This window comes from Gopherus evgoodei, chromosome 3, assembly GCF_007399415.2.
Source record: "Gopherus evgoodei ecotype Sinaloan lineage chromosome 3, rGopEvg1_v1.p, whole genome shotgun sequence".
NCBI lineage: Eukaryota > Metazoa > Chordata > Testudines > Testudinidae > Gopherus > Gopherus evgoodei.
In genome coordinates, this window is record NC_044324.1 from 146,754,724 (window position 1) to 146,777,354 (window position 22,631).

The 22,631-nt window shown below is 41.5% G+C and overlaps 1 protein-coding gene across 4 annotated transcripts in view; it reads left to right on the forward strand.

Moving 5' to 3' along the window:
- Positions 1 to 3,168: 3,168 nt before the first annotated feature.
- Positions 3,169 to 22,631, forward strand: part of RYR2 (ryanodine receptor 2) — a 737,385-nt gene continuing 717,922 nt past the window's right edge. For all 4 annotated transcript variants that reach the window (XM_030556966.1, XM_030556967.1, XM_030556968.1 and 1 more), the window contains exon 1: positions 3,169 to 3,216. In XM_030556966.1, the coding sequence (XP_030412826.1) occupies positions 3,169 to 3,216 (48 nt within the window). The remainder of the gene's footprint in view (positions 3,217 to 22,631) is intronic.

Consider the following 22,631-nt stretch of genomic DNA (forward strand, 5'->3'; position numbering starts at 1 on the left):
AATGATATTCAGGTTTTTGGTTTTTCAATTAAAATCCATTTTTTTAAAAACTCCATTTTCAGATAAAAAAATTCTATTTTTGTTAACAGGCCATTTTCCATGGAAAAAATGTTTTGATGGAACCTTGTCAATTAAACTCGTAATGACAGTGGAGACATATATTCAAAAAACAACAAACTTTTTAAAAAGCCACCCCCATAAACATTAAAAGTCAGGCACTCACTACTTAACTCCTCATCCCAATCTTGCAACTGTGAGCCAGGATTTTGCTTTTGCTACATCACCTCACCTTCACCCACCATCTATAAATACTAGTGTTGTCACTCTCTTGATTTCATCACCACTAATGGGCTTTTGGGGCAAGTGCTGGAGCCAGTCTGGGGATAACATGAGAAACTCCTAGCTTCAGAGATCTTTAGTTCTGCCCCAAAACTTTTTTGCACTCCCTCCCCGCTTTCTGGTGCCTTTTCCCTCTTCCCTACCTCTTGGGGATGGGCATCCAATCAGAATAAAAGGTGGATTCTCTGTAACTTGAAGTCTTTTACATCAAGATTTGAGGACGTTAGTAAGTCAGCCAGAGGTTATGGGCCTATTATGGGAGTGGGTGGGTGAGGTTCTGTGGTTTGCCATGTGCAGGAAGGCAGAACAAATGCTGATGATGGTCTTTTCTGGCCTTAAAATCTAGGCATCTATGAGGGCTGCTGCAGGAGACAGACAGATTTCTCTTCCCTGTAGGAGCTAACAGAAGTTTTAGGCTAGGGTAGAAGGAGCAGCCAACACTATTCTCACAGGACAGAAGTGAGGAGTTGAAGAGACCCTGTAGCTGATTCCTTTCATATCTCGGAGAGGGGATGAAGAGCACCTGGAACTGCTCCCCCGCAAGGTATGGTATGGCAGTGTGTGAAGAGCCCCTGGAGCTGCTCACCAAGCACACCAGAGAGAGCAGGAGTGAAGCACCTTGACAGCTGTAGGAGGAACACACATATGTGGGTGTGTTCCTTCCAGCTCCACACATAACATGCAGCCTTACCGCCACCCACAAATGTCAATTACTGACAAAGTTTGGTATTGCATGTGTGTTTTTTGTCCATTACCTCACCTAAATAGCACTGCTACAGACATTACAGTAACTTCCTAACACTATCACAAGTTATTTCCACTTAGCAAATAATTCCCTCTTAATCTTCCAACACAACACAATTGACTAAAACTTTACACAGTACTGTACAAACTAATCTCCTGCATCAACACAGCATCAGTGCAACGTTCTAAAAAATTTGAAAACAATTCTAATCTTTCTACTCAGTTGGAGTCAAAGGTGGCAAATTTTGTGTGTAGGTGAAGAGAGGGTGTGTGTGTGTGTGTGTGTGTGTGTGTGTAAGAGAGAGGGAGAGGGGAAGTAATATGAAGAAGAAAAAACTATGGTGGTTGAGGACATTAGTGGTTTTGGGTTTTTTTTATGTTTGTGTTGGTGATATGCTATAGGCACTTGAGCAGCCTTAATACATTGTTTTGGGTACATTTGTTATACATATAAGCAGTGTATTTATACGTCTCTGTGTACATTGCTGCTTGGTGAATGGTTCATGAAATAGTATTTTCAATTACAATTAATCTCTTTGCCCACACTTATTCAGAAAAATCTTTGCTATTAGCTACTTTATACATTTCCTGATGATGTTTTGCTGAAAATTATACCAAACATTTCAGCCTTTTGATGGTTTTGTGAACTGTTCATATAATGTCCATTTTTTCTTATAGTGCTCTTATCACATGTGCAGTAAGTGTAGCACTTACCCCATTAGCTGCTCACCTTAAAAGATACAAAGGAAGATCCTATATGTACCACGGTTTAGCCATGGCCCCAATCCTGGAAATATTTACACATGAGAAGAACTTTACAAACATTAGTCCCATTGAGTTCAATGTGGCTGTTTATGTGTATATTTGGAGGATTGGTCCCTAGTCAACAGCCCCAGTTGTAATATAGTTAAAACAGAAGAACCGGTTACAATATGGTTAACATTTGTAGTAAGGAAATCTAATCATATTCTTATCATTGGTCTAAAGTGTGTTTAAAAAATCATTTCAATTCAGTGCATGTGCATGAAGTGTGATTTGCAAAAACTCAAAACTCATCTGAATCACAATGTACCTCCATTAAATGAGGGGTAGTTCTTGACCAACTTCAAGTTGCCACAATTATTTTGTAGGTAGAGCTGTTTAGAAAAAGTTAAAATATATATAATTTTAAATATTTTAACAATAGGGAAAATGTATTTCTTTGGCTATCCTCCTACTCTAATGGCTAAATCATTTTTGATCATAATTATAAAAAAGTTGTTAATCAGAGATGAAGATTAAAAAAATCAGCCTGAAAGGTGAAAATTTCTGAAAGTTACGAAACAACTGAAAACAGGAGCTTAGAATGGAAACTCTCAACTACAGTGGTCACTAGTCGTACAACCCCTGTAGCATACACACACAAAACACCCTCCATTTTTTGTGCAGATATTATATGTACAGAAATATATGTAAAACTTGTGTAAATATGCATCCACGGGTCCCAACTGCTAAAGTAACCACTATTTCTGGGTGCTTCAGTTTTGGGTGTGCATCCTGAGACAGGCAGGGCCTAATTTTTCGGGGGCTCCTCAGTAGAGCTGTGGGTTTTCAGCACCCCTGCAAATCAGGTCCCTGGGGGGGTTCCCACGTGGGACACCAACAATTAGTGGCCATTTGAAACCTCTGCCTACCGTCTGTAGCACACCCCCGCTGCCCAGTGTGGTACACCAGCAGTGTGACACAGACTGTGGCTACACACCCGGCCCCACCGACAATCTGTCAAGTAGCCAGTAAGGGGCGCTGGGCCGCAGGTTTGCTTTGCAGAGGGAGCCGGCTGCGGATCACCTGCAGCAGCGGGGGAGCCGAGCAGCTCCGCCCTCCCTCCCGCCGAGTGAATCACATCGCTCCTCTTCCAGGCACTGGCACGGAGGAGATTGGGCAGCGCCGTCAACTGCTGCAGAGAGCGAGCGGGACCGGCACAGCCGGGCTGGGGCTGCGGGGCGCTCCCACTTCCCCTAGTCCGGCGCGGGGCCGCGCGTGAGCATCTCCCTCAGCTGCAGCCCCGCGGGGGGCGCCTGCCGCCGCCTGGCGAGAGGGGGAGCCATGGCCGAAGGGGGCGAGGGCGAGGACGAGATTCAGTTCCTGCGAACTGTAAGCACCGCGCGCTGCTTTTCCTGCTCACTGGGGGCCAGCAGAGCTGGCTGGCCCGGGTAGCTGTGGGGCTCTCCGGGCGGGGGGCAGCCAAGGGGGCTTGCGCCGGTTTGAGGGGGCTCCGTGAACCGTGCCGGTGCGGGGGAGCTGGTGCCTTGCGCGCGTGGGAAGGGAGGGGAAGAACCTGGCATGCCCGGGGCTGGGAGCGACTAGGGGGAGCTTGTGTCCTGCGCTGCAGGCGTCTGATGATGGGAGGGGGGAGCTTGTGCCTTGCGTCTATGGTGATGGGGAAGCCCCCTCCCCGGGGGGAGCGGAGGGAGGGGGCTGGGAGAGTCTTGCCAGGAATTCCTCTTCAGCCCCATTTCTCGCCTGCTCTCCCAGCCGCGCACACGCGCCGCGCCTCCCCGAGCCTTCAGCGGTGTCGGGGTGTGGGGCAGCCGAGGGCTCGCTCCGGCCAGCCGCGGCCCGTGTTGCGTGGCGTTTGGAAGGAGAGAAGTGTTGGGGCTGGGCTGGGGTGGGGGGCTGGCACGGTGCCTGCGTGGGAATGCAACGGTGCGAGGGAGCAGCCATGGCGCTCAGCTGTGCGTTAGCAATGCAGTGACAATTAAAAGTAATGTGCGCAGTGGCTTTGGGTCGGCTTTGGTTACTCCTGGCTTGACCCCGAAGCAGGGCAAGCTATTGCTAGCGGGCAATTGGAGAATGAGTGGTACCAGGCAAGACAGCATCACAGGCTCCCCAGCAACACCATTTCCCCCTAAGTATCTTTCAGCGCTCCCCTTCCACCCTCCGACTTGTTCTGTACACTGCAGATACTAACTAAGCAGCAGTGCTCAGCCTCAGAGCTGCAACTGTAGAACCTATTGCAAAAACAAAATGAAAAAACAACTAAAACAAAAACACCCCCAGCCCACCCCACCCCCAAGCAACTGCAGGCATTATCATCACTGAAGATGGATTAGTACTTACATTTTTTACAAACATATTTTTTTCTTCCTTTGCTTTTTAAATGTAGTACATTTTAAAGTGCCCAAGCATTTCTTTCCTCAGTTTGGTTCTGTATTAGGAGTGCTGATTATGCTCATTTTGGACTATTTCTAATCAACCATTGCCTTCACCTCCTGCATCATCTCCCAAGTGCTCTTTATACACAAAGTCTTAGCAAGTTTTACAAATAGGCGTTTCTGAATATTGCTATAACAAATATGTAGGTAGTTTTGAGAGCAGTGTAGATTTTGGGTGTGTGTAGACATTGAAACTGTATGGTGTAGCTTAAACTTAATTTTTGTTTTTATTTAGTACAGTCACATTTTGTGACAGGTAATGAGAAAAAGGTGTGTGGATAAAAAGGAGAAACAACTCACGTAGATGGTTTATGGCAGAGCATGTTTGTATCATTTTGCAGCATTGTGGAGGCTGGTTTGGATAATTCTTATTACATTGTCTGCTTCAAACTGGATTCATTAAAAGAATAATCTATTCTAAATATTTTTTGAATCCATCAAAACATACAGTCTTGCTGAGAGTACAATTGTTATGCAATGTTGAAAATGAGAATACAAAACTGTCAACTTTTTTCTTGTTAATATTATGTGGGATGTACTGCAGTCCTGGCAAACAGATTTTAGTTTGCTTTTCACCTTTCTCTGAAAGAAGATATGGCTTCACAATTTGTGAGAGTTTGGTGGTTGTTTCCTAGTGCTAAAATTGGTACAAATATTTTGGAAAAGTTGTGCACTTACAGGTTTATTGCAGGTTTAAATGTTAATATTAGCTCATGAAAGTGTTATCTGAAATACTTAATGGGAAATCTGAAGCAATGTGCATGCTAATGTCACACTGTGTACATATAGGGTAATGTTAAAACTACAAACCCTGACAGCAGCAGCTCAGTATGTAAAAGAACACTTCTGATAACTGGTGTCCTGCTGGCAATAAAGAGGCAATCCTATCCTGGGATTATCCTTTAAAAATCCTTAGCATGTTGGTCTGGTTATAAAATGCCCTTGAAGAAGGTGGCAGATTGGAGCAGTGGGAGTTTTTTGATGTAGGGATTTAGACATGCAGGAAAAAAGGGCCTTAGACATTTCCTTTATTTGTGAAGTTTTGAATTTCCAATCTAAAATTGTTTCTATATGGTGACCTGGCTTATTCCCCAATCTACCCCTTTCCCTCCCCTGTACACCTGTGCTGGGAACATTTGTATGAAAAGAGATGGAAAACTAACTTGTTTTTTAAAGATTAAACCACTTTCACCCTAATACAGTCTTAGTTAATTATTTGAAACTTTGGACTAACCTCCCAGGGCTCAATATTTCAAGTGTAATACTGTCTATATGGCATTGATAAAATATTTAGTTTGCAAACTGAATATTTCCTGATAATGAATGCAATTTGGGTGTCTTTATTTTTAATCAATTGGTTACCCCTAGGGCTAGAGGGGTGCATGAATGGCTTTGTAGGTAAAACATACCATGAAGGACCTATTCTGTGACCCTGGGTAAAATGCTTTCCTGTGTTCAGGGAATTCCATAGTGGATAATAATCTATAAATCCCACTACACTTCAGTTAGCATTCTTTGCACACTGCTGTATACAATACTGCTGCATTTTAAAAAGTCATTATTTTAGATGAAATTGGAAAGGTTCTGCAGCATAAATGAAGTTTTGCATTGGAATGTCAGCATCATATGTTAGACATTTTATATTTAAAGAGAGAAAATTGGGGTTTATTCTTTACAAGTACATTTTTCTCATTGATTTTTTAAAAAATATTTGTTTACATTTAACTAGTAAATTGAGTTTGTGTGTGTCCCCTATACTGAGCGATATTTTTGTGTTCCTTTTCTCTCCAGTCTTTCCTACTTTGTCTAATCTCCCGTTTTTCTTTGTTTGCTACCTCTTCTTTGGACAAGATGGCTGCATGCATGGCTCCCTGCAAAACTGCTGCTGTTGTGGATTCTTGATTCCTTTTGCAACAAGTCTGATACATCCCATTTAGAGAGGAGGACGTAACCTTTTATTGCCTTGAGTCTCTGGAAGAGCAATGCTAAAACTGCTTTAGAATCCTTGAGACATGGAGTAGAATGCTGCTTCTGTATCATTAGGCTAGTCCTCAGGGAAATGTTTTTTAGTTCTATGAATTTCACGCCTCAGCATGGACAGGGTTCAGACTCATAACTTTGTTTAACATTCCATTTGGTAATAATCTTATATTAGATACATAATTTTCTGCCAGAAACAAACTCCTCTTTCTGGCTTCCCCCCATTAAATGCATGCATGTGAGTGGGAGAGACTCAGGGGAAGCTTGTGTCCTGCATGGATTTGATGGGGTGAGGGGAAAGCCCCCATCTGTATTAATCCTTTTTAGTGTTAAGAAACAAAGGAGCATGCATAGGACAAAATAAACATCCACGTGTCAGTCTTTACATTCAAGAATATAAACTGTTTGTAGCTCATAACATTTAGAAATAACATGAAATTCTTTACCAGGATGTATAATTTGTCTGAAATAAAAGCAATTCAGACATCCAGGTAAGAAGAACAGGAAATCTTTTCATCTGAACAATCAGACTGCTTCCATAATACATATGTGAAAAGGCTGATCTTCCTGGTACAAACTTTGACTAGAGTTGCCTGTTTTGGTTAGACGTTTTCCTGGAGGTTTTATCACATGACAAGCTTTAATTAAAAATTAATCTTTAATTCCTGGAGACTCTCTAAAACCATCAGAAACTCTCTAAAACCATCATAGGAAAGACCAATGGAACAGGGCTATAAACTATCAATGGAACTAAACTAATCTTAAACTTTCAAGAAGGCGCTAGGTAACGGTATCCTTTGTATTGGATAAAGATGCTTTGAGGTTTTCCAACAGCATCACCTCCTGAATTTGATTTAACCTGTGATGTAAACTAAGTTTGGGAGCAATCATATGTCTAAAGTATGGGGTAATTATGTTGTAATTTAAATGTTTCCGAGGAGCCTCCCCAAACGCAGTAGGGATGACTTTGGTGGGATATCAAGTTCTGTAGCATTTTTTAAAGTTTGAGCTAGGTTCTTCTTTCAGATGTTTGTAACGGGACACAATTACAACACATGGAAACTAAACCAGCAGTGTTGCAACCCCTCACCAGGCTGAAAGGCAGCTAAGCTCAATATGCTTGTATAATGGTGATACCTAAAAGAAAAAGATAACAACCTGAGCAACTCTCCTTTCTCAAGATGTAACGGAATCATCTCTTTGGAGAATCGCAGGGTTATGAACTTAGTGAGAGCATTTGTATCGCAATGTTTAAGCCTTACCATCTCTTTTCCTTCCAAGCACGTGCCTGGGATGGATAATGGCATAGCGGATGCCCTGTCTTGTTTTCAGTTCAACAGAGTGCAGGGGGCTTGTATCAGGAACTAGCGATGAACTTGAGTTTGAGCATATCAGGTTGGTGGTGGCATGCAGATCCTTGGCTCTGGGCACATGGCTCAGCTATGAAGAAAGTTGTAAAAATTTCTTCCAAGTTCATGGTCTGGAGTGCTGGTCACCTGTATGGCCCATCAGGAAGGGCCAGGTGTTGCAGTATGTGACATTGGCAACCCAGTTGTAGGAGTCCTTGACGATCCTTGCATAGTGCAAGGAGCAACTGAGTTCATTTGTGAGGATGGGGGTTCACCTATCAAACTTGGTTGGGGTGTCATGTTTTGGGCTGCTATACAAAAGGCTATTGGAAGATGTCTGGGAACCCGACTGGGTTGTGGGGGAGGCAGCCAAGGTAATTGCTGGCATCTCCTTGTGGTGGATGTCTAGTGCGAGTACTCCATAGGGAAGGCATCCAGTGACCAGATAAATGGCCTGGTAAAGGACTTAAAAAGGAATGGAACGGTGCGGGGTGTGTGTGTTGGGGCTCCTGTGATTGGAACAGCAATGAGCTAACCCCCCTTTTCTTATATCTCACCTTACAGCTACGAGTGGGAGGTGGATGGTAAGGTCCTGGAAATGGATTTTCTGGGGGGCCTGGGATGGAAAAATGAGGGGGAGATGTTCAAAGTCCCCTGGGTAATTACAGAATAAATAGGGAGTTACCTGCATTGTACACGTTCATCTGCCGGGTAGTACCAGACATCTAAAAATAAAGTTGTGACCTGATTAAATCCATTATCAAGTGTCTCCTGTCCTTCTTTCAATATAGCTGGTCAGTGGAATCAGTGTGTTCCACTCTTTACATAGCCTTTCTTCATTTTGTTGAAAGGGTAATTAGCAATTAAGTAGCATGTTTGTCTTTTAAAAAAATTAATCTGTTCCTTCTAATTTCCCACCTGAATTTGTAGTTCTCCAGTATAGCTTTCAATCTGCCAGTGCCAAAATGTGCCATAGGTCCTTAAAATGTGTGACACGGATGCAAAATCGGAGATACAGTTTAAAAAGTACTTCAACCGGAAGCATGACGTGATGCAAGATTCGCTTTTTAAGCATGAATAAAGTTTTTTATTACTTTACTGTCAAAATTTAACAATTTGTAACATCATGACAGTGAGAGACTACTAGGTTTTATATGGGAGGGATTTAAGTTTGAGTCTAAAAGAGTGCCATGCCCAGTAACCTATGAGGGATACAGCACCATGTATTTCAAAATCACAGTGGCCTCTATTCAGGAAAGCATTCCTTTCCAGGACAGCAATTAAATGAGATTTAAAGTGAAGCACATGCTTAAGTTATGTGCTGAAGTGCTGTCCTGAATTGAGATCTTTCTGGAAATACAGGGAAGATAAACAGCAGGAGCTGATGAGATCTTCAAGATGTTGTCTTCATGTAAATTATTACAGATAATAAAAAGGAAAATAAACATAAGCTGAATTTATTCTAAAGTGTATCCTAGAGTGGAAAGCAATAGTACTGAATTATTTTTCTATAGTGCTTTTCATATACCAGGTATCTTCAAGTGGTTTATGGTAATGAGTTAGATTCTGGTCGTTGCAGTGACCATGTATAAAAACAAAGCCACATATATACACTCAGCAAACCTTTCAAAAACAGCATTGGGAGTTTGAACCAGTTTTACTGAGAGAGTACATTGACCAGAACGCTCTTGTCAATTTTTAAAAGGTACTATTTATGACTCTCAATATGTGACTACTGGATATTCACCAGAGACTGATATGAAAGACCACAGGTCAGCATGTCATAAAAGGGATGGCATGGCTAGCATTGCAATGTATCCACCTTCCTCCTCCTGATACTGCACTGCCGTGTCAGCACTGAATATGAGCTCAAATTCTGATTTAGAATAGAGCTGAATGGACTATATGTAGTGAACAACTTATCCTACAAATTTAGCCCTCTTTTATTTGTGAACTGTATGCAAAAAAACCTTGATCTTTTTACAATTGGTTCAAGTATTTGAACACTTGATGTGAACATTGGAATTTTCTTACTGGACCATACCAGTTATCCATCTAGTCCACTGCCCTATTTGTCAGAGTTGCCTTTATCAGCTGCTTTAAAGAGAGGTTCAAGAAAGTTGCTTTCCAATCCTCATCAGTTAGTTGACCTATCAGTTAGTCCTGAAGCATGAGGATTTCTGTTCTTTTTAATATAAAAATATATTTAAAAATCTGCCATGTATGGGGTTCATTGCTGGATCAAGGGCTTGGGTGAGGCTGCTCACAGGAGTTAAAACTATAGGATTTAAAAGAACTCTACTAATTTGTAAATTAGTCAGTTTCAAAATATGAGTTTAATGTAGTTTCAGTGTTACATCTGCTTCTGAATTCCCCAGCCAAATTTTGTGGTTTTACAGTTACCTATCATGTTTTTAAAAATTTGGTTTTCTCACCCCTGTTGCTGTGTGAAAGATACACACAAAGGTCCTGATTCAGAAAAGTACTTAAGGTGCTTTTTTGCGTAAGGATTAGATTTAAGCATATGCTTAAGTGCTTTTATGAATCAGGATCAAATAGGGGAAACTGACTATATGGGGAAACATTGAAAATGACTCTTCACAAAGTGATGTCAAATGTACAAGTTAAATAAACTGAAAAATACAGATTTTTTAAAATAATTTTTCAGTTACTGGTGTTACTTGTTACAATAGTATGTTAAACTGTGTCAGGCAGGAAATGTACGTTTATGGTGTCCCTTTCAAATTACATCTAAAATATTGTTTGAATTTCCTGAATTGATTAAGTCATTTGGGGTTTGGATTTGGTTTTGTGAGGGGTGTGTGAGAGTGCTGTGTGTGTGTGTGTGTGTGTGTGTGTGTGTGTGTGTGTGTGTGTGTGTGTGTGTGTGAGAAATGGCATCTTCACAATTACTCAAAACTGGACTTTGTTACAATTTCTAATAAAAATGGAGTGACTCAAATTAGGTTTTTTGTCCATTGTTTCAATAGTGTTAATGGTTGAGCAGTTTTCACTAAACTTTAAAATTAATTCATCCTAATGAAATATGTGAGAGGAGTTCAGATTTGTCTTGGTGTGGCTGGTGATGAAACAAGTCGGTAGTGTTCTTCCTGCACTGTGTGCAATTGTGCCTCTCTAAATCTTACTTTGCTGATTTGCACACAAAACCAGCCATCTCTCTCCACTTCACTCAGCAAATATTTAATAGCAGATTCAGTAAGGAGGTCTCTTATTATGAAGATCCATTAACTTCCACAAAAATACAACATGGTATATTTTTTAGTCCATTATGAGGTACTGACACGAATCTTTAACACTAATCTACACTATGAACAAGGTTTTTTCCCCACTTTGAACTTTAGGTTTCAAGAAGTGGGGACCTGCATGATCACTTTAAAGCTAAATTACTAGCTTAAAACTGGTACGCTGCCATCAGCCAGAAGTCTGTGTCTGGCACACCTTCTGTTCCCCCAAAACCTTCCCTAGGGAACCCAAGACCCAAACCCCTTGGGTCTTAAAACAAGGAGAAATTAACCATCCCCCTCTTTTCCCCCCAGACTTTCCCCTCCCTGGGTTGCCTTGAGAGGCTACACAGATCCAAACTCCTTGGATCTTAAAACAAAGAGGAATTAACCATCCCCATTTCCTTTTCCACCCACCAGTCCCTGGTGAGTTTAGACTCAATTCCTTGGATTCTAAAACAAGGAAAAATCAATCAGGTTCTTAAAAAGAAAGCTTTTAATTAAAGAAAGAAAAGGTAGAAATTATCTCTGTAAAATCAGGATGGAAAATGCTTTACAGGGTACTCAGATTCATATAGACCAGAGGGACTCACCCCGCCCCAGCCTGAGATTCAAAGTTACAGCAAACAGAGGTAAAAATCCTTCCAGCAAAGAGACACATTAACAAGTTAAGAAAACAAACATAAGACTAGTCCGCCTTGTCTGACTATTACTTACTATTTTGAAACATGAAAGACTGATTCAGAAAGATTGGAAAATCTGGGTGTACATCTTGTCCCTCTCAATCCCGAGAGCAAACAACGAACAAAACAAACAGCACAAACAAAGACTTCCCTCCACCAAGATTTGAAAGTATCTTGTCCCCACATTGGTCCTCTGGTCAGGTGTCAGCCAGGTTCACTGAGCTTCTTAACCCTTTACAGGTAAAAGAGACAGTAACTCTTAACCATCTGTTTATGACACACTTCCACAAAAATACACCATGGTATATTTATTAGTCTATTATGAGGTACTGACACGAATCTTTAACACTAATCTACACTATGAACAAAATACACCATGTGATATAATGTCACTGCTTTTAATGTTTGTTTTGCTTACTAATTTGTAAAATACGTTAATTTGCAGTGGGTCTTACAGTCAGCATGAGTTAGTGACGTTCTATTATATGTACTAAGAGTAAAGTTCTGGTTCAATTGAAGTCAATGTCAAAACTCTCATTGACTTCAGTAGAGCCAGGATTTCAACCTAACACTCTTGTCTGCAGGCAGAATGCCTAGAAATGTACTCATAGTACTTACTGTTCTGTAAATATAATCTCAATTCTGGCAAATCCAGTAAGCACACCATGGAAAGACCCCAAATCTGCCAATATGGATTGATGAGATTTCTTTTATGGCTTATCTGATGAATCCCTTAGTGCAGCAGTTCTGGGAAAATTAAGCTGTGTATGTTTCCTGAGGTGGATTTCCCTTTCACTGGTAAAGTGGAAGTAAAACCAAAGCAATTTTATTTGTGTTTTGAACAAGTTAAGGGGTTGATCCTGTACCATTAAAGTCAATGGGAATTTTGCTATTGACTACAATGGAAGCAGGATCAGACCCTTAAATCTTGTCTGGAGGTAATAACTTTTTGGGCCGATATTTTCCAGATGTGGTTTCTGTGCAGAAGATGATGTTTTTAAGCATAAGGAAAAAGGTTCAGCTCCCCTTTTCAGAATGAGTGGAATGGAAATAAAAAATCACAAGTATTGGAATGGTTCAGCCATGAATTGGTTTCCTTGTACCTCCTGTACTGATGCAGCTGTGCCGCTGTAGGATCTCTCATGTAGCTGCTGTTTGCCAATGTGAGAGGGCTCTCCCATCAATATAATTAAATCATCCCCTATGAGCGCTGGTCGCTCGGTCGGCAGGGGAAGTTCTCCTGCCAACATAGCGCTGTGCACACTGCCGCTTATGCTGGCAAAACTTATGGTGCTCAGGGGTGTGTTTTTTCACACCCCTGAGCGACGTAAGTTTTGCTGACATAAGTGGTAGTGTAGACATGGCCTTGGGGTCTACCTTTTGAGGAACAGAATAGGATGGAAAGAAAAAAGAGGCACTGACACTACTAATTTTCTTATATTTCTGGGGTGGGAGTGAGGAACTGTACAAGGAAATTATCTCATAGCTGATCTTTTAAAAGTACTCACCAAGGCAACAGCTTTTCTACACTACAAAGTTAGTTGATGTAAGGTAGCTTATGTCGACCTATGGAGGCATACATACTACAATGCTCCTTCTGCTGCTCTAACTCACCTGCTCCCCTGACCTAATAAAACCACTTGGATGAGCTGCATAGTGCTTAGGACAATGTAGTTAGTGACGCAGTCTCAGTGTAGACACTGTGTTGCTTGCATTGACCTATGTGGCCTCCAGAAGGTGTGTCACAGTGCCCACCGTGACTGCTCTGGTCACTGTTATGAACTTATCTGCCTTGTAGCCAGGTACAGATGTGTTCCTCCCCTTTTAAAGCCCAGGAAGCTTTGAAATTGCTCTCTCTGTTTGCTGAGAATGGAGGACTAAAACAATTACTGCCCAGCTGACCATGCCCGCTTCATGCAGCAAATGCACTCCTGCCTGGAGTGCACTGGAGGCAGTGGATCTCCTGGGTGTGCGGGGAGAGGAGGCTGTGCAATCACAGCTCCACTCCAGCGGCAGGAACTTTGATATCTGTGGCCAGATTGCTCCGGGCATGGAGAAGAAGGGCTATTACAGGAGCACATGGCAGTGCCATGTAAAAAATCAAGGCGCTGAGGCAGGTTTACTAGAAGGCAAGGGAGACAAATAGTCACTCTACTGCAGAGCCACAGACATGCTGCTTCTAAAAGGAGCTGCACACCATCATCGGTGACGACTCCACCTCCACTGCCAAGAGCCCCATGGATACTTCAGGGGTGACTGGAGTCCCTAGCCACTGGAGTGAACCCTGAGGATGACATGCTGGATGAGGAAGTGGAGGCAGAAGAGGATGGGGGCAGGCAACAGGGAGATCTGATGGTATGGGCTTTTGACTCCAGAGCAGTCTAGCCACTCTCAGCAGTCCAGCTGTGCTGAGCCTAATGCAGGGGAGGGAACGTCTGGTAAGTATTCAGTTTGCATTAATACTGCAGGGACACGTCTGCTCATATACTGCTTTTTTTCATCAGGGTAGAAGAGGTATTGAAATAACCAATACAGGTACAGTTGCTATTTGCTTCTCATTCCCCCGTACAGTGAGGCAAAGGGGGCCCTGCAGGAAAGTTTGTTTGTGCACACTGGGATGTCCCATGAATCGTCCATAGAGATCTCTAGGAAACTTTCTTGGAGGTAATCTCATAGACTCATAGACTCATAGGTCAGAAGGGACCAATCTGATCATCTAGTCTGACCTCCTGCACAAGGCAGGCCACAGAACCCCACCCATCCAATTTTATAACAACCCCTATCCCAGGACCGATCTCCAATCCTCTGCTGAAGGTTTCTTGGGAAGGCTGTCTTGTTTCTTCCTCCACAGTAGGACACTTTCCCACGCCACTTGGCAATTACTTCGGCAGGCACTATTGCAGCAGACAGGCTAGCAGCATATGGACCCAGTCTGCAGCCACATGCATGCAGAAGGTGCTCCCTTGCAGTTTTGGTTACCCTCAGGTGTGTGATACTAGCTACAATCACCACCGTCCGTGTACTAGTATTCAGTACAATAACCCAGGGCAATCCCCCTCCTTGTCCCAACTCATCCCCAGTGCCAGTATTTAGTACAATAGCCCTATGCTCTTGTACTGATAACCCAGTGCTACCCTCTCCCCCAGCTCCGATTTGTCTCAATTCGTCCCTTCCCCTCTCTGCCCCATGGACCATACTCACCACACCTGAGGCTGCCACTGTGCTGTATGACTTCCAAGAGAAAGTGAGAAAGTTGTTCTTGTAACTTGTTTGGATCCAGTGGTGTAAGTGCACTGACAATAAGACCTCTGTCCATTGTTTCTTTAGCAGCTACAGATGTGGCCTTGAAGGTCTCTTCATGCACACTGGCAGAGCAGCTTGGCTAAATAAGGAGAAGAAAGAAGAGGTCTAAGGAAGACTTGTTCCAGGAGGTGCTGCAATCCTCTGGTGTGTCCGATTGCAAGCAATCAATGAGAAAATGCGGACGGATACAGAGGAAAAGAAAAAGGACCAGGGACAGATGATAACATGGCTCAGGGAGCAAGCAGGGAGACAAATAGTCACTCTAGTGCAGAGCCACAGACATGCTGCTTCTAAAAGGAGTTGCACACCATCATCGGTGATGACTCCACCTCCACTACCAAGAGCCCCATGGATGCTTGGGGGTGAGGCAGGTTGTGGTCTCTGATTGAATTTCAGGCTGAACACATCCATGCTCGCTTCCTTCTGCAGCCCATAGAAAACGGCATTTCAGGACCTCCCGATGTCCCTCCCCCATTCCACGTATCCTCTGTGGCTGCAGCAGTACCCCCAGGCACTCCACCCCTTTGGAGGTTATGCACTATGACAGCAGGACAGACACCCCACTGTGAGAGCCTCATTGGCATATGTGCTTGATAATTCAGTGTCCCTTCCCCTTTAAAGATACTTTTCCCTGTGTGTATGACATGTACCTCAGCATGACATTGGTATGTTTGGATGGGTGTGGAATAAAAATTGTAGATTATTAGGGTTGGAAGGGACCTCAAGAGATCATCTAGTCCAACTCCCTGCTCAAAGCAGGACCAGTTCCCAAATCTCTAAATGGCCTCTTCAAGAATTGAACTTACAACACTGGGTTTAACAGGCCAATGCTCAAACCACTGAACTATCTCTCGTCCTCTTTCTCCAACCCATGGTAACTGTTACTAACATTCACAGACAGTAGCACTAGGTTCATTTGCATTGTTATAGTAGTGTATGCACAACATCATTGCAAGGTTTGTACTATGGTGCAAAAAAACCAATGTCAGACTCAACACATTACAGCAACACTCATTACTGTGGTTCTTTGTTAAAATGCTCCTTCAAAGCCTCTCTGATCTGAATAGCTCCCCTCTGATAGTGGGCATGTGGGTTATAGAGGGCTGTTGAAAAGTAGTACAAAATAGGAAGCCCATAGAATGAGGGAATGGAGAAAACTGCAGCTGGGATGCTGAAACTGACCCCAGGAGGTACTGCAAACCCTTCCCAAAACCCCCCTGTGGCAGTTGGTGGTGAGGTGCAGAGTGGGATAGCTACCCATGGTGCACTGTTCTCTGTGTTGATGCAAGAGCTACTACTGTGGACACACTCCACTAACACAAGGAGCTTAGTGTGGACATGCAACAGTGGTTTAATTACAGAGGTGACTGTACGTCAACCTAACTTAAGTTGCCCAAACTGAAATATTTACAGTAATTTAGATTAATTGCCCTTAAAATTGCAATCATAACAAAATAGAGGTATTGCAGTATTCTCTACCTGTAGGGAATATCACAGTGATGATATCAAGAACACAAGTGGAACATTTTTGTGAGAAGTCACTGTCTGTGTGTCTTAACAGAAAAAAATGATGAGTACCCAAAAAAATAGTATATGCCAACAGTGATTCAAAGCAGCTTTGGTAGTAGTGTAATTTTATATATTTGTTTTATAAAACCATTAATAATCTTGAATGCCAGTAAATTGATGATTGTAGAATAATTCATTTATTTTGCTACCTCTTGCATTTCCTTATGTTAGAGAGAAAAGGTGGGTGAGGTGTTGTCATTTTCACTATTATATAATGCTGTTATTTCTTCTTGAGTAAAGTAAATAGATTTTTCAAATATGCTGCTAATGTGAGAGAGCTTAACGATGTGGTTCTTTCATATGATTGCAATGCCTATATGACAGAATGTTGTTAATTCACACTAAGACTGAGGCATCAATTGTGAATTGGAGACTTGAATGGCAGTGCTGGTTGCTCAGCCCCTCTCAAAATCAGGGCACTTTTTAGTGCCTAACTATGCATTTAAGTTCATAATTTTTGGCAACAAAACTTGAAATAAGCAAAGAGTAACAAGGATAATGCACTGCAGAATGTACTGTATCCATTTATTTTGACAATTATAGATTTTCTTTTAATTTAATAAACTGTAGTAGATTTTTATAAAGCTAACAAAGTCTTAATATAAGATCTCAACACAGCATCTACTATCCAATGAAAATGTAATGAAAAGTGGGAAGAGACTTCCAGTTTTGTGATGTGAATTAGTGTTTGCTAAAGCCAGTGTTACTACAGTGTAGGGTGACCAGACGTTAAGGGAAAAATATCGGGACCGCCGCAGGGAGGATGTTTTTTTTTACACTCACCCGTCCGGGAATTTGGCGGAGAGCCCTTCAGTCACGGACAGTCTTTGGTGGTATTTTGGTGGCGGGAAATAAACCTTGCCGCCAAAGACAGAAGCACCTGCTGCCGAAATACCGCCAAAGACTGCGACTGAAGGACTCTCCTCCGAATTGCCACCAAAGACCAGGAAACAAAATATCAGGACAAATGGCATCCCGACCATACTCTGGTCAGGATGCAGGACAAACTCCTCAACATCTGGTCACCCTACTACAATGTAACATTTAAAATATTGTAGTTACTTCCTGTTATAAGTATGGAGATACTGCCAGATTTTAGATACCACAGTGTGATAACTCTTGGTAAATGCTGACATTATAAAGGTGACTATTCAAGAAATGTGTATTAGTGAGTTTCTGATGTGTAGAATATTTTTTGTAGTATCGTGGCACAACTTTGCATTCATATTCTAAACACTGTGAGGCCATGGAAAGCAGTAAGTGGTCAGGTCATTACAGACACTTCTGTTTTCATTATAGTTCGTTATAGTTCAGCTTTTCAGAAGACATCATGTTAATGGATGCAGCGCAAAAGCATGGGCACTATCCTTCACCCATCTAATGTCAGAAAAGGATGCAAAATTGGTCAGATCTTGACCATCAGAATTATTGCAGGAGAACAAAGTTGGGAGAGGTGGTTCTCACCCCCTTTCTCTGACTCAACTGAAGCCCCTCCAGAGGATTCATTGTGAAGTCTGGGCTCTGTGTAGAATGAGGGCATCCATGCTTGGGTGAAACCCTTCCCTCGGGTGATCTGACTGTGTGAAACTGCATAAGTTGGCATTAACTTCTCTGAATTTAACAGTGGGCTTGCCAGGGGATAATGCTGGCCAAAGACCTGATATGCATGTTTAATGTAGAAGAATGGAAGAAATTGGAAAGGTGTATAAAGAATAATACCAGACTATGAATGGACTATGTAACCAACATGATAAACACTGGATTGATATGATCCTCAATATCTATGAACACTGGCAGTATTAATAAACATTAGCATAAAACTCAGAATAATTCATGGATCTGTGTGCTGCATGTTCATGTCCTGGTTAAAAATCAACATAATAGTGCAACTGGAAAGAACAGGCTGGACACAAGATAATCAAACCTCTTTATATGGAATGAGGAATTTGTCTCTGAAGCAGTACCAGATAAGGTGCTCAGTTACTATGGTGATAGGGGCAATTTAAATACCTAGATAAATGAATGTGTCCTCTTGGTCATACAGCAATCCTGAGGACGTTCCAGTTTTTTTCTTTGCAGCTTGTTTTTATTTATAGGAAGAAGAATAAAAATGGCCATAAGTGATGTGACTTAATATTTATTGTATGAATACATTATCTAAATATGTATCTATAGTAAAGTGACCTTGTGCTGGACCTAAATAATTCTTATATGCATTTACTTACCAATTAATCTTGTGGAATGTATCAAAAAGACTGAACACACTCCCCTCTGTTGGAGCAGCAGATAAATACTCTAATTCGCTATATCTGATCCAGGCTTTAATGTGCAATAGGGATGACTCTGGAGACACAAAAAATATTTCTATCAGCATCATAAGTAGTACAATAACTGTTAATCTCAGAAACTGAGATTCAAGTTCTTTTAAGGTCACATATTAAATAAATCTTAGCTTAATCTTTGTCCCTAATTGACATTTTCTACAGTTAAGATATTGCTAGTGATGTGGCACATGCTGGTCCATCTACTAGCTCTCCAGCAGACATGCTGTATAACCACAATATTTCAAAGCAGAGCTGAAGTTACACACCATGTGATTAACTAGCAAATAGTACAATGAGAGAGATCTAGCACTATTAATACAAAGCCTGATGGAGAACAAAGAACCTGCCAGTTACACCATGAGACATGTTATTGCCAGGAAATTAAAAGTAGCACATAGTGGCATTCATAGAGTGTGCCTGCTTAAACGCAAGATCCAGAGTACACCACTCTGTGCTCATGAGAAGCCCATAATTGGAATAGTAAGGATAACAGGAATCAGAGTTGAGGTACATTTATACACAGATGTGTGGAAGTCTGCATAATCCCTTCCCACACTATTCTTGTCTTTAGCTAGCACGGTTAATCCTTGGAAATGCTTGTGAGCAATACATTGATGTAAAATGGGAGGGAAAAATTGCTGTTAAATCTAGCACTTGAATTTACTTCATATGATTGGTGGCCATACAGTCAGAAACTGAAAATTCCCTAAATATTGTAGGCATTCACCCAGTACAGTGTAATAGCTCTGAAAAACAGTCTACTGAATTAATCATTTGCTAACTAAATGGCTCTGAGTCGATATTAACATGTTAGATAATCCATTGTGTTAGGCATCTCAGCTTTACTAACTCCCTAATCACTTTTTAAATCTGAGCCACTGAATCTTATGCATTTTCAAAAAATCATTATGTATTATAAACATACCCATTACAGATTATTTGGTAAAATAAGTAGAAACAGCCTAAAGGTTGAAAAGGGAAAAGGCTGTAAATCAAGTTGTCAACACAGGTGGTTCTTTATAGTATATATTGAAGAAATAGTCTTTTTTTTTTAAATTAAACAACAACAAAAACCCTGCCAACCTATTTGTAATTAATGTTAGGAGTCTGACAAAAAGAAAACAGTTAAGACATCTAGAGCTAATGCCTTTTCACTTGTACAAACCTGAATACAACTCCTGTAATTTTTTCTTTTGTATGGGAGTGATGCTGCAAACCGTTACTCACAGAAGTAAGTTTAATTCAATAGAGAACTGCAGTGTAGTGTCCTTGAGGCTACGCTTACATGTCCAATTCACCATTCTAATGATGAATGGTTCTCCAGTCAGGAAGGACATTATATTTGTACTGTGAGATCTGTGCTATCTTCCAGTTCATTTCTAGATGCTCTTCAGGATGTTTGGCTTTCATCCATTGAACCCTAAATGGTTTAGTTTCTGGCTACCTGAGAGAATGCCTCTTCCTGTGAGTTGGTACAGTCATTGAGATAAGATGAGGTGCTCATCTTAGGTTTGGTTTACACTAGGAAATTAGGTCAGTATAACTACGTCGCTCAGGGATGTGAAAAAAAACCATACCCCTTAGTGGCACAGAACTATTCCCCTTTGTAGACACTGCTGAGTCAATGGGAGAATTCTTCCGTCAATATAGCTACAGCCTCTGAGAGATGGTACTCACCTGTACCGATGGGAGAAGCCCTCCTGTAGGCGTAGGTAGCATCTTCACTGAAGCGCTATAGGGGCACATGTACATCAGAGCAATTGTGCTGCTGCAGTGTTTTAAGTATAGGCCTGCCCTAAGAGTGCCCTGGTTTAGGATCTGATCCTGCGCCCATTAAAGTTTATGGAAAAACTCCCATTGACTTTAATGGCACAGGATCAAGCCCTTAAATAGGCTGGGCATTTTCAGTGAAGGGCTTTATATAAGAGATTGATATTATTAAGTTTGGAATTACCTTTTCCTGCACTGCCCTCCATGTGTTGGTCTGATAGACTTGAGTCTCCAGAGCATGCTGCAAAGCTGATCAGTTTCCCCCAGCTCTTCAGAAGGGACATGGTTGGAGGGGGTATGTGGTCTTACGGGGATGCTTGTTGATAGTCTTGATTATGCGTAATCCTGGTGGATTAATTTGGGTAATAAAGAGTCTTTAATTTCTTATTGATTCATTTTGTAAGATTTTTAACATTTTGCTTGTTTTGTGCCTGGAACGTAGTGGTAAACAGCACACTTAAACATTTGAAATAATTGCATAAATAAAGATTACTCATACAAGTAAGGATATGTGGGACCAGGTGTAAGAATACTGTGGAGTTGTGGAAACAGGAATGTGGTATGCAAATTGAAATGCTTAACAGAGCAATCAGCTATACATGATTGAACTGCAGACTTCAAACAATACAATTATTTGGGTGGAAATCTGATTCTTCTCTTGCACTAGTGATAAGAAACCTAAACCATACAGATTTTATAATAAAAATCTGAAGAGGCATTTGAAAAGTGTGAGTTAATTTTATGGATGAACTCAAATCTGTGCTTATCCTTGGACTCAAAGTACTTTTTGGAGTTTGGTAGCAGTTTCGTTCTGTCTCTTCCCTTTGTAAATTGTTTAGAAGATTCAGTACGAAAAAAACTCCAGTGGCATTTAGCAAGGTTTCTTGCTCATTGGGCTTGTCTACATTGACAATTTGCAGTGCTGTAACTTTCTTGCTCAGGGGTGTGAAAAAACACCCCCCTGAGCACCGCAAGTTTCAGTGCTGTAAAGCGCAAGTGTAAACAGCGCACCAGTGCTCGAAGCAAGCCGTGCTCCCAGTGCTTGTAGCTATGGCCCTCGTGGAGGTGGGTTTTTTAGAGCAATGGGAGAGCTCTCTCCCAGCACTCTACTGTGACCACACAAGCCATATTAAAGCACTTCCGGGGCAATAAAAAATATTACATCCTGTAAACTGGAAGTGGGATAGATTACTGAATTCCTTCCCCACAAACAGAAGTCTCCATCATGCTTTGAATAGGCCATTCGCTAGTTAATGTGCGTCAGGTCAATTTTTCTAGTCCTGTTTCCTTAACCTCCACTCCCCCTCTCCACCTTGTCTATGGAAAAGAGATAGTGAGTACCCACTACACGCTTAGGTAGTCTCAAGGAGCACTGAATTTTAATTCAGAGGCAGGTGGGACCCAGTGGGGTGCAGAGAGACACTGTATCCTACCAGTTGAACTTTCCCTTCTTCTGGAATGGTATAATATGTCTCCTGGCCTTTTCCTGAATGAAAAGTTGGCTTGGGGTGGAAAGTGTAGAGGGCCATCAGAAGTTTAGGCAAAAGTGAAGGTAGGTAAATGATATCTTTGGAGAGGAAGGAGAAAAATGGATAGGTGGCATGGGGAGAATCAGATTGTATAGTGTATACTTACAATATTTAAAAATTAATGAATATATACTTTGAGTAAACCACATATGAATTTAGGAATTGAACAGTTTATTGGCAGAGGGGGCTGTTTTGTTTTAGATTGACATTCTAACATCAACTCTAATCCACTGAAATGTCCAGGCATATGTCACTTCAAGATATAGTAACAATCTGCAAAGTTGGCATTTTTTTTATTGAGCACATTATAGCAAAGTACCTTTTGGTTTATCAGAGAATATGAATTATTCTTTTTTTATTCTGAAATCCTGGTTGAAGCCTGGCTTGTGGTTTTGTGGCCTGCTAGGAATTCCACTGAAGTCAATGTGAAGTCTGTCCATTGGCTTCAGTGGAAATTGAATAAGGTTCTTTAAGATCAATTTATTTGTAAGTCTTGACTGATGGAATCACCGAATATTTCAATGATCACAAAGCCACCATGCACCATTAAGGGTGTCAATTAATCTATTGTTAGTATATCCATGTAGTAGTAGTCCAGAATATCT